Here is a 12,698-nt window from a genome sequence, read left to right as displayed (position 1 = left end):
CAAATATGAATTGCAAGAAAATGTTGTTCATATTCTCCCCCTACTCTCCCACTAGGATCAACTGACCAGATATGAACGGCTGACCAAAGAATTGAATGTTACTAAAGAGAATGTAGAATTGGTAAGCAAAAGAACCATTTTACTGTACTTGTTTATATAAACTAGAAATTGTCACTGTAAATATTCATGTCTATTTATGCTAATTTAAATCAAAAACCATAAAACATTTATGACATTAAAATAGGTAGACAGTTCTTTTTTTATCTTTTATACATTCAGTCACATGACATAGTTCATAGTACCTTATGGAGATCTGACTAATATGTATCTGAAATATTTCCAAATCTGAAGATTCTCTAGACTGAGCTCTCACGAGTGGACCACACACTTTATATATTGTAATGCATCTCACGTACTGCCAGGTGTATAATAAGAAGAGTTCACTTGTTTGTTGAATGAATGAATTGCTCATTTTCTTTAAAAAAATAGGAAACTAAGAACCATGTGTCAATTATCAGTAGCAACTTGGATACACCTAAATTTCCCTATAGTTTCCTATAACAAATATCATTAGTTTTTCCAGTTTCACTCTTTACCTTTTTGTTGTCCTACTTGCCTTTTGTTTTCTTTACTTGGAATTTTACTTTTACTCTATTGTTAAGTAATAGGATTATGACATGCCTGGTAATCCCTCTCCTTCCTTTCTTCATTCTTGCTTGCTTACTCTGCTGATCCTTATTAGTATTCAATAAAAATGTCTTTGTTTAAGAGTAGAGTTGCATCATCAAAAGTAAGTTATCCAATTTTATTCTACTTTAAAATTTTTTTCTCCTTTAAACATATAAAACGTCAATCAACAAATGTCTCCCTGTTCTACTTATGTTAAAATTAGAATTTGTAGTCACTTAGAATTTTTGACAATATTTCTAAAGTTTTAAAATGCTCATGATGCACTCTAAAATAAAATGATTACTGATTCTTAAAATTGAGTATTTTTAATAATGTATTTCTGTAGGGAATTAATACTTTAACCTAATCACAAATGTTTGTAATTTCTTTCAGTATATCTCCTAGATTTGTGGGAATTATATAATCCTTTTGTATCTAATATACCACATAGACCCTATTTTATTATAAATAGCCCAAAATGATTTTGATGAAAGCAAAAGTCACGGAGAATCAGTCTTTGATTACTGAAGAATACCTTAAAATCTAAGGCAGAAGAATTTGTGGTGTCAGGTCAAAGCTGAGACTAAATAAAGTGATAAAGGAGTGGCAAGATGGATAAAGGAGAATGTTGTAAAAACAATAGAAGGAGCTGGTTGTATAATTCAGTGGTAGAGAATCTGCTTAGCATGTGCAAGGCCCTGGGTCCAATCCTCAGGACCAAAAACAGAAAAATAAGAAAAAAAGCAGAGAAAAAAATCCCGTAGTTATTTAAAATAAAGGAAAATGGTTGAGAAATTTTCAAACTTGAGTTTTTTTTTAAATTTATGTAAAGAATGTCAAACAAGACTAAGTATAAAAGGAACAGCCTAAATGACCTTAAAGATCTTGTGTGTCCCAAAGAGCACTCAGAGCTTAGTTATAAGAGCAAATTTGAATCAAGATCAAATTTGAAGAAAAAGTTCCTTTTAAAAATCAAGCAGTTTCCATTAAAAATTGTTTTCTGATTACATGAATAAACTCACTAAATGAGTAGGTTCCTAGAGATGTATAATGACTTAATGAATTTGCAGCGAATAAATAAGCTGTATTTTGGTGTAACTGGAGCAACATGGCAGAGGAGAAAGAATTGGATCCTTCTTTCTCCCCATAGACCTTGATTTACCGATTACTCATAGACAAATTTCTTTCGTGAGAAATCAGAAATTAATTGAAAGGCTCTTATATCCCAGGAAAATGTGGAACCAGTCCCATGGATCTCAGGAGGGGGATTTGGACTCTGCTTCCAGTGTAGCACTACTTTATCTAAAAGGAGCCCCTAACACCTGCCATCATTCGGAGGAAGTAAGGGTTTGATATGCACATCTAGAGCCCCATTGTTTCTAAAGGGGCTCCAGACCGGCTTTCATCCTGCTACCTTTGACGCTGTAACAGGTCCAGCACAGTCTAGCTTCCCACAGGAGAATGCAGGCACTGGCTGGGACTGATAGATACCATTGATCCTCTCTCTTGCTCACTACAGAGCAAGGGAATGGAAAAAATCAGCTTTCAGCTTCCCCTGAAGGAGGAAAGAGATCTGTGTGTCCTACACCCCAGCTTCTCAAAGATTTCCCAGAGAACTCATCTGTCTTGCCAGTCTTGGGCCCTGTCCAATCCAGCACAAGCAGGGAACAGTGGAGAGGGTGGCTTGGGATGTTATAGGTCATAGCTCTCTGCCAATCTCCAGTTTAGCATAGAGAAGAATCACAAAAACCACAACTGCCACCATCTCCCTGGTGAGGAAGAGAATTGGTAAAGGCCTCTCACATCTCTGGTTGACTGACTGATGGGGTCTTCTCTGGTAAGAAGCAAATCTGTGAAAAGTAGGAGGATTATCTGCTTTCTCTAAGGCACAGACAGCAAAATAGAGTCACAGAAAAATAACCAGCCAAAGGTGTTTCAAACAAAAGAACCAGATAAAGCTCCAGAAATCAGTCCTACTGAAAAAAAGTTATGGTTTACCAAATAGAGGATTAAAAGTAACTGTCATTAATGTGCTCACCAAGGTTAAGAGGACAATGCATGAGCAATATGGAAATGTCAACAAAGAGAAAATATATAAAAATACCAAACAGAAATCATAAAGCTAAAGAATGTAATACACTGAATTTGAAAAATTCACTAAAGATTCCATAGAAGGCTAAGTCAAAAGGAAGAATGACAGAATTGAAAAAGAGATTAGTAGAAATCAAGAACAACTAGAACAACAAGAAAGAAAGAATGAAAGAAAGAAAGGAAAGAAAGAAAGAAAGAAAGAAAGAGAGAGAGAGAGAAAGAAAGATTGATTTAAGGGATATCATTAAGTGGACCAATATATACATTTTAGAAATTCAAAAACAAGAAGAAAAAAGGACTACAAAGATATTTAAAGACACAGTGGCTGAAAACTTCCCAAGTCATGATAAGGAAATAGATATTTAAATCCAAGAAATCCAGAAAACACTTAAATGAACCAAAGAAGTTCATATCCAGACATATGATAGTCAAATTTTGAAAGCCAGCATATTTTGAGAGCAGCAAGAGAAAGGAACTTACCCATAATAAGGGAACCCACAAAATAACAAAGATTTTTTAGCAGAAAACTTACAGACGAGCAGGGAGTGGGATTATATTTTCAGAGTACTGAAAGTAAAACACTGCCAAACAATTCTATACCCAGCAAAACTCATCTTCAAATGAAAGAGAAACAAAAAAAATCAGAGAGTTTATCACCACTACATCCATCTTATTAAGAAATGCCAAAGGAAATTCTTTAAGTTGAAGAGAAAGAATGTTAAACAGCTGCACGAGAACCTAAGAAAGTATGAAACGTGTTAGCAAAGGGACATACAGACAGAGTACTGTCTTACTCTAATGGTGGCGAGTAAACCACCTTTAATTCCAACATAGAATTTAAAAGGCAAAAGTAGTACAAATAGGGGCTGGGGTTGTGGCTCAGTGGCGGAGTGCTCACCTAGCATGCATTAGGCCCTAGATTTGATCCTCAGCAGCACATAAAAATAAAATAAAGGTATTGCATCTATCTACAACTACAAAATATATTTTTAAAAAAAGTAGTACAAATATATTAGAAGATACATAATATGAATAGATGTGAATTGTAACAGCAGTAACACATGTAGGAAAGAGAAGCTAAAATGTAGACGTTTTTATATGCAATTAAAAATAGTTATCAACTTAAAATGCACTGGTAGGGGATATCGCCCCCCAGCCACAGCCTGCATAGTTTACATAGGAAAGAGAAAATAATCAGGATATTATCAGAGTATCAACAAAACACAAAGACAATAAGGAAGAAAAAGACAAAACAATATAAGATTCACTGAAAATACCTAATAAAATGGCAGTATTAAATCCTTTCCTACCAACAACTATCTTAAATGTAAATGGGTTAAACTCCTCAGTGAAAAGTCACAGAGTGACGAATGGATTAAAAAAAAAAAATTATATGCTATCTCCAAGAAATTCACTTTAGATTTAAGGAGGCACATAGGCTGAAAAAATAATACGTAACCCGTTTTAAAATCAAGCTGTTCGTTTTTTACTATTGAATTGTAGGAATCCCTTGGATATCTTGGAGATCACCTCCGTATTTGCTGTGTGGTTTGCAGGTTGTTTCCCCAGCCCTTGGATCGCCTTTTCAGTGTTCAGTGTTTCCTCTGCTGCACAGAAGCTTTCTCTTTTCCTTAGTTTTCACTTGATCATTTTTGTTCTAATTGCCTGTGCTTTTGGTGTCATTTTAATGGACATGGCCAAGACCACTGTCCCAAAGCTTTTCCTCTGGTTTTCTTCCAGGAGTTCTGCAGGTACATGCCCTGGGTTTAAGTCTTCAGTCTTTTCTTAGTTTGTTTGTGGTATGGGATAGGAGTCCAGTTTTATTCTTTTCTGTGTGGATCTCCAGGTTTTCCACGTGCCCTTTATTGAGAACTGTCCATGCCACTTTGTATATTCTTGGCATTCTTGTGTCAGAAGATCAGTTGTTATTTCTGGGATCACAGTTCTGTTCCACTAGTGTGTCTGACTTCAGGCCAATGTCCTACTGTTTTGATCTATTACATATTCTGAAATTTTGAAATTAGAAAATGTGATGCCTCCACTTCTGTCATTGTTTCTGAAGACTGATTTGGCTATTTATGTATGAACTTTCGTGATTTCATGTGAATTTCGGGATTTTGTTTTTCTATTTCTGCAAAAAATTCCATTGGAATTTTGATAAGGTTTGCATTGGATCTGTAACTCACTTTGGGTAATATGGACATTTTCACAATATTAAGTTCTGCAATCCTTGAACAGAGAGTGAATGTGTTTTTATTTGTTGTATTTTGTTTTCTTTGCTCTAATCTTTGTTATTTTCTTCCTTCTGCTAACTTTGAAGTTTTAAAATTTCCTTCATCAAAGAAACTCTGTTTTGTAGTTTTGAGTATATAGGTTTTTCACATCCTTAATTATGCTTAAAAAGAATTAACACATATGAGTCCTTTAGTATAATAGTAAATAGATACATGGATATGTGACAAATTACATTTCTCTACCATGATTCTTAATGCTTCACATTTCCTTTTGTTATTTTGGTGGGCTCTTGCAATATTGCCCAGGCTGGCCTCAAACTTTTGGGCCTGTTTTCCTCCTGCTTCTGCCTCCTTAGTAGCTGGGACGACTGGTGAACGCCAGGGTGTCCAGCAGCACAAGATCATCTTGGCTGTAGACATGAAGCATTCCTTCACTCCACAGTCATAGTGTTGTACTCAGGCGTGGCTAGGCGGCCCGCAAGATCTCTAATAGAGATAAGGCTTCTTTGGAAGACTTCAGCTTCACAGTGCATAGGAGGAAGGGGCATAAAACCCCATAGATACACCATCCTCCAGACACTCCCAGTGGACAGCCGCCCTCCAGCCCCTACACCCCATCTGTGTATTTGCTGTGGAGACTTCCATTAGGTAGACAGGATTGTTTAAGTCTTTGACTGATGAAGTCAGCCTTCAACTCCCTTTCCTCTCTGGAATCTGAAGGGGAAGGTGGAGGGGGGTGAAAACTCCAGCCCTCTAACCACAGGGTTTGTTCCCCTGGTGACCAGCCCCCATCCTGAGGTTTTCCTGGATATCTGCAGCCAAAGTCGTCTCGTTAGCATATAAAAAGACCACTAATTTGGATGTTCCAAGGGCTTTGGGGGCAGCTTGCCAAGAAATCGGGATTATCAACTCTGTTTCTTAGTGTAAATCACAATGTCACAAGCCCAATATTACACCTAGTTGTTTGGGTGTTTTTTGTTTTTTCACTTTACTTGTGTGGTGTAATCGACCTACCTCTCAATATTATTTTTCCCTGATGTTTTTGATCTTATCAGTTATGCTTTATGAACTTAATACCAAATTCTCATCTGTAGTAATCAGCTTTTTCAGATAATAACTAAATCCTGAGGCTTTCTTTCATGTCTCAATAAGGTATTCATTCATTCCTTCATTCCTCCAAGGTCTAGGTGCCCGGATGTACTGAATCGTATACCAGGCTCTGGGAGTTCTGAGAGAAACAGTCCTCAAAAAAGCTCAGATAGTAACGAAGAATATGTGGACTTTAAATATAATTTGTAAATATAATGTAGTGTGCATTATGAAGTATGTATTAAATTTTATCAAAATGCAGAAAGGAAATAGTCATTTTAACCTGACAGTGCATGGACCAGTCAGGGTGTTGAGGGTTGAATTTGGGCAGAATGAGGGTATCCAGGCAAGGGAAATGTAATCATGGGTTAAAAATACAAAGTCAATGAAGTTGGATAGAAGATGAGAGAAGCATGTGAAAGCTGCCTCAGGGACTTTAGTAGGAGAGATGCAGGCATGATCTGCTGGGGCAAGAAGAGACTGAAATCAAACTATCGTCAAGTGGTAACTATAATGTATATATTATATTATGTATAATATAATTATGGATAGTCTTGATTTAATTTTCTTCCTGCCCAACATAAATGTGCATGTTGTGTGTGCGTGGTGTGTGTGTGTGTGTGTGTGTGTGTGTGTGTGTGAAGGGAAAGAAATTTGTACCACCATGGTAAAACTGACACAGAAAAATCGCTTCCCTTAGAAAAAACTTTTCTCCAGTTAGAGGGCTGCCAGGTATCTTGCTTTGAGTTCCTCTGCAAGTGGTCCTGAGGAAAGGATTCCAAATCATGTTGTTTATTTAGGAGATAATACCGAGTAGCACCAGCCAGGGAGTGGGGGAGAGAAGGAAGTTAATAGGGGCTTTTAAAATTGAGCAAGTTAGCTCTGTACTCAAATTTAAAACCACTAATGAAATCTGAAAGCCAATGTAGAACACAGGCCTCAGTTTTCCCACCCATGGACCAAGGGACACCAATACCTGTAGTCATGTCAGACTATTTATAGCAGGGCGGAACTCTGGTTCTGCATGTGCAAGCCTTCACAGGTAGATGAGCAAAGAGGACCAGATTTCCAGAGAAAGCCGTAAGATAGAAATGCAGGTCAGGTAGTTGGAACTGAAAACAGGTGTTCACTGAAGTAAAAAGGTGAGGAAAGAAGGCCAGGGGCATGTTTTACCCTCAAAACATATAATCGTTATCATGAATCTCACTTCGTTTTTTCTTATGGTCTTATGGTTAATCTTTAAAGTTAGTTCTTAATGTTCTAGTACTGATTTGTTTTGTTCTTTTCTTGTGACAGACTAACCAACACTTTCTGAAAACAATAACTGAACAAAATGCGGAAACAGAGCAACTCCGAGCACAATTTAGGTATTTTCCAAACTGAATTCTGTTATTTTATTAGTAATTGCTTTTCTTTACAGGAGCTGGTGATACATAATTTGCTTATGGGTTTTGTTTTGTTTTTTCCGTCTGTCAGTAACTTCTTGTATATCTGATCATGTGGGACAGGAAGAGACTAACTATAACATATATGTGGAAGAGTATGATACAAAAGAAAACTAGTTCCCTTAGGAAAATATTTCCACACACAGAACACTACTTCCTTCCTTTTTTTGGACTCCGCATAAGCAGATGCTGGGGGGGGGGGGGGGTTGTCTCACATCTGCTTTTTCTTTGGTAGGTAGTACAAGGAGAACCAGTAGAGGAATGGAGAGTGAAACAGGGAAGGAAAGTACAGGCAGCCAATTCTGCTGCCCTAGACATGTGGTGGGTCACGTCCCAGTAAAACCATCTAACCATCTCAAGTTGAAAATGCCCTGAGTCATTAATGCATTTATCATACCAGCAAATGAGCATCCTAGCTAGCAACACACTGCATCATAGAGGATCCATGTTTACCCAAGTGATTGCATGACTGACTTGGGCTGTAGCTCTCTGCTGCCACCCAGCCTAGTGAGAGAATACCACATACCTGTCAATGGCCAGGAAAAGATCAAAATTCAAAGTACAGTTTCTAATGAATATAACTCCATTTCAAATCTTTAATGTCAAACCATCATAAATCAGGGACCATCTGTACAGGGTTTTTAAAAATTATACAATTTAATACTGTATTATATATAGTATTCATTGGTTTAGTAATCATTGCATTTAATAAGTTTCATAGGCAAATCTCCAAATAACTAAAATAAATTTCACTTTCATTCTTCTTAGTCCTAATATCTAAAATTCAGAAGTATAGTCATGTAAGGCTCTGTTCTTGAGCATTCATTTGAAACTATCTTTAATATTTTAATAATGTAACGTAAATTATGGTTTGTTTAATAAACTTGTTTCATTATGCCTTTCAAAATACCAGCATGTGTTTTACCCCCAAAATAAGATATTGTTTTCTAAAAGCAGAAGCTTTTATTTTTTAAAATTTTCTTTACAGCTTTTTATATCTTATTACCTTTGTCAACTTTCAAATTTAATTTAAGATGTTTATTTTCTTTTTCTGTAGCCATTTTACTGTGGCTCTTACGTGATCCTCTTTATTTCTCTAGATGTTACTGATTGTGTAGCTTAAAATAACAATGGTTTATTTAATTAAAAGATCTTGCTGTCTTCAAAATGCAAGTTTTTTAAATTATGAAAATAGTGTAAGCTCATTATAAAATACTCTAGATAGTAGATTAAAACAAATTACAATGCCATTCTCACATTAACTACCCAGAGTTAGTGTAGATTCCGCAGATTAAGGGCGCAGCCCCCAAGAAGGCTGCCCTTATTCAAATACCAGCCATGAGTTTGGGGACCTCCCAGGTCATCTCACTTTGGACCAACAGGCTGCAAATGTGGACGTTTCACCTCTCCCCTCTGGTTCAGTAATACTCTAGAATGACTCACAGAACTTAGCAAAGCATTATGTTTATGATTATAGTTTAATTATAAAGGATATAAACTGGGACAGCCAAAAGAAGACACCTATAGGGTAAGATCTAAGAAGGTACCAGATGTGGAGCTTCCACGTCCTCTGCTTGTGGAAACAAGATGTGCCACCCTCCTAGCACCACAGTGTGTTTACCAGCCAAGAAGCTCACCCACGCGGTGGTGTTCAGAATTTTCACTAAAGCTTATGACATGCATATCACTGATTAGATCATTAATCACATTATTGAAGCAGATCTCCAGGCCTACTCCCCTCCCCAGAGATCTGGAGGTTGGGCCTACATCATGTGACTCAAAGCCCTAACCCTCTGCTCACATGGTTGGTTTTTCCATCACAGCCAGTCTGGTTCTGCAGCTCTCTGGGTGCCTGCCACAAGTCATTCTGTTAGCATGAACATAGGTGTGGTCCCAGGGCCTTAGCACAAATAACAAAAATAATTCTGATGCTCAGGAAATACTAGGGATATAGAATCTGGGACAAAGACAAGATACACTATTATACAACTATGATACAACACAAAAGAAAATAAAAATCTCATGATTCTATTATTTAAAATAACGTTTATTTTTTAATTTAGGTTTGTATGTGTACTTGGATATTTGTAAAAATAGGATAATATAAATACTGTTAAAGAACCTTTTTCACTTACTGATATATGAGGATCGTATCAATATTATCATTCTTTTACTCAGTGCCAGATAAAATATTATCATTTTTAATGTTGTGTAGTATACTATTAAATGGATGTGCTATATTTATTTCTTGAATTCTTACCTTCTGTCCACTGCTATTTCTGTATCATCGTTAGTAGAATAACCTTTAAGGGCTGCCCATTCATTAATATTTAGAATTAGTGCAGCATTAGAATAGTAAGTAAATAACAAACAACCCTAAATTAGTCTTGGTTATTATTTTAATGCTACTCTTTTTTTTTTTTTTTTTTTTTTTAGGAAGCCTTTGTTCCTTTTTTTTTTTTTTTTTTTTTTATATTGTAAACAAAGGGATACATGTTGTTTCTCTGTTTGTACATGGCGTAAAGGCATACCATTTGTGTAATCATAAATTTACATAGAGTAATGTTGTTTGATTCATTCTGTTATTTTTTCCCTTCCCCCCACCCCTCCCACCCCTCTTTACCCTCTATACAGTAGTTCCTTCCTCCATACTTGCCCCCCTCCCTAACCCTAACTCTAACCCTAACACTAACCCTTCCCTCCCCCCCATTATGTGTCATCCTCCACTTATTAGTGATATCATTAGTCCTTTGGCTTTTTGAGATTGGCTTATCTCACTTAGCATGATATTCTCCAATTTCATCCATTTGCCTGCAAATGCCATAATTTTATCATTCTTTATGGCTGAGTAATATTCCATTGTATATATATACCACAATTTCTTTATCCACTCATCAATTGAAGGGCATCTAGGTTGGTTCCACAGTCTGGCTATTGTGAATTGAGCAGCTATGAACATTGATGTGGCTGTATCTCTGTAGTATGCTGATTTTAAGTCCTTTGGGTATAGGCCAAGGAGTGGGATAGCTGGGTCAAATGGAGGGTCCATTCCAAGTTTTCTAAGGAATCTCCACACTGCTTTCCAGAGTGGCTGCACTAATTTGCAGCCCCACCAGCAGTGTATGAGTGTACCTTTCTCCCCACATCCTCGCCAACACCTGTTGTTGCTTATATTCTTGATAATTGCCATTCTAATTGGGGTGAGATGGAATCTTAGGGTGGTTTTGATTTGCATTTCTCTTATGACTAGAGATGTTGAGCATTTTTCCATATGTTTGTTGATTGCTTGTAGATCTTCTTCTGTGAAGTGTCTATTCATTTCCTTAGCCCATTTGTTGACTGGATTATTTGAATTCTTGGAGTAGAGTTTTTTGAGTTCTTTATAGATTCTGCAGATTAGTGCTCTATCTGAAGTATGATTGGCAAAGATATTCTCCCACTCTGTAGGCTCTTTCTTCGCATTGCTGATAGTTTCCTTTGCTGAGAGAAAGCTTTTTAGTTTGAATCTATCCCAGTTATTGATTCTTGCTTTTATTTCTTGTGCTATGGGAGTCCTGTTAAGAAAGTCTGGTCCTAGACCAACAAGGTGAAGATTTGGACCTACTTTTTCTTCTGTAATCTGCAGGGTCTCTGGTCTGATTCCAAGGTCCTTAATCCATTTTGAGTTTAGTTTCGTGCATGGTGAGAGATATGGGTTTAGTTTCATTCTGTTGCATATGGATTTCCAATTCTCCCAGCACCATTTGTTGAAGAGGCTATCTTTTCTCCATTGCATATTTTTGGCACCTTTGTCTAGTATGAGAAAATTGTATTTATTTGGGTTTGTGTCCGTGTCCTCTATTCTGTACCATTGATCTACCTTTCTATTTTGGTACCAATACCATGCTGTTTTTGTTACTATTGCTTTGTAATAGAGTTGAAGATCTGGTATTGCAATACCCCCTGTTTCACTCTTCCTGCTAAGGATTGCTTTAGCTATTCTGGGTTTCTTATTCTTCCAGATGAATTTCATAATTGCTTGCTCTATTTCTGTAAGGTACGTCATTGGGATTTTAATTGGAATTGCATTGAATTTGTATAGCACTTTTGGTAGTATGGCCATTTTGACAATATTAATTCTTCCTATCCAAGAACATGGAAGATCTTTCCATCTTCTAAGGTGTTCTTTAATTTCTTTCTTTAGTGTTGTATAGTTCTCATTGTAGAGGTCTTTCACCTCTTTTGTGAGATTGATTCCCAAGTATTTTATTTTTTTCGAGGCTATTGTGAATGGGGTAGTTTTCCTAATTTCTCTTTCTGAAGATTCATCACTTATGTATAAAAATGCGTTGGATTTATGGGCATTGATCTTGTAACCTGCTACTTTACTGAATTCACTTATGAGTTCTAAGAGTTTTCTGGTGGAATTTCCAGGTTCCTCTAAATATATAATCATGTCATCAGCGAACAGGGATAGTTTGAGTTCTTCTTTTCCAATTCGTATCCCTTTAATTTCTTTGGTTTGTCTAATTGCTCTGGCCAGAGTCTCAAGAACGATGTTGAATAGAAGTGGTGAAAGAGGGCATCCCTGCCTTGTTCCAGTTTTTAGGGGGAATGCTTTCAGCTTTTCACCATTTAGAATGATATTAGCCATGGGCTTAGCATAAATGGCCTTTACAATGTTAAGGAATGTTCCCACTATCCCTATTTTTTCTAGTGTTTTGAGCATGAAGGGGTGCTGTATTTTATCAAATGCTTTTTCTGCATCTATTGAAATAATCATGTGATTCTTGACTTTAAGTCTATTGATATGGTGAATTACGTTTATTGATTTCCTGATGTTGAACCAACCTTGCATCCCTGGGATGAAACCCACTTGATCATGGTGCACTATCTTTTTACTATGTTTTTGTATGCGATTTGCTAAAATTTTGTTGAGAATTTTTGCGTCGATGTTCATTAAGGATATTGGTCTGAAATTTTCTTTCCTTGATAAGTCTCTGTCTGGTTTAGGTATCAGGGTGATATTGGCTTCATAGAATGAGTTTGGGAGGGTTCCCTCCTCTTCTATTTTATGGAATACTTTGAGAAGTATTGGAATGAGCTCTTCTTTAAAGGTTTTGTAGAACTCGGCTGAGAACCCATCTGGTCCCGGACTTTTCTTTGTTGGTAGGCTTTTGATGACTTCTTC

General features: G+C 36.7%; 1 protein-coding gene across 4 annotated transcripts in view; it reads left to right on the top strand.

Moving 5' to 3' along the window:
• SCLT1 (sodium channel and clathrin linker 1) overlaps positions 1–12,698 on the top strand; it is a 194,604-nt gene that overhangs the window by 77,803 nt on the left and 104,103 nt on the right. For all 4 annotated transcript variants that reach the window (XM_079153686.1, XM_079153683.1, XM_079153685.1 and 1 more), the window contains 2 exons: positions 56–121; positions 7,380–7,450. In XM_079153686.1, the coding sequence (XP_079009812.1) occupies positions 56–121; positions 7,380–7,450 (137 nt within the window). The remainder of the gene's footprint in view (positions 1–55; positions 122–7,379; positions 7,451–12,698) is intronic.

The sequence above is a fragment of the Sciurus vulgaris genome (genome assembly GCF_902686455.1).
Source record: "Sciurus vulgaris genome assembly, chromosome: 9".
NCBI classification, from domain to species: domain Eukaryota; kingdom Metazoa; phylum Chordata; class Mammalia; order Rodentia; family Sciuridae; genus Sciurus; species Sciurus vulgaris.
The sequence above is the reverse complement of the archived record's forward strand: the minus strand, read 5'-3'. Positions and strand labels throughout refer to the sequence as shown.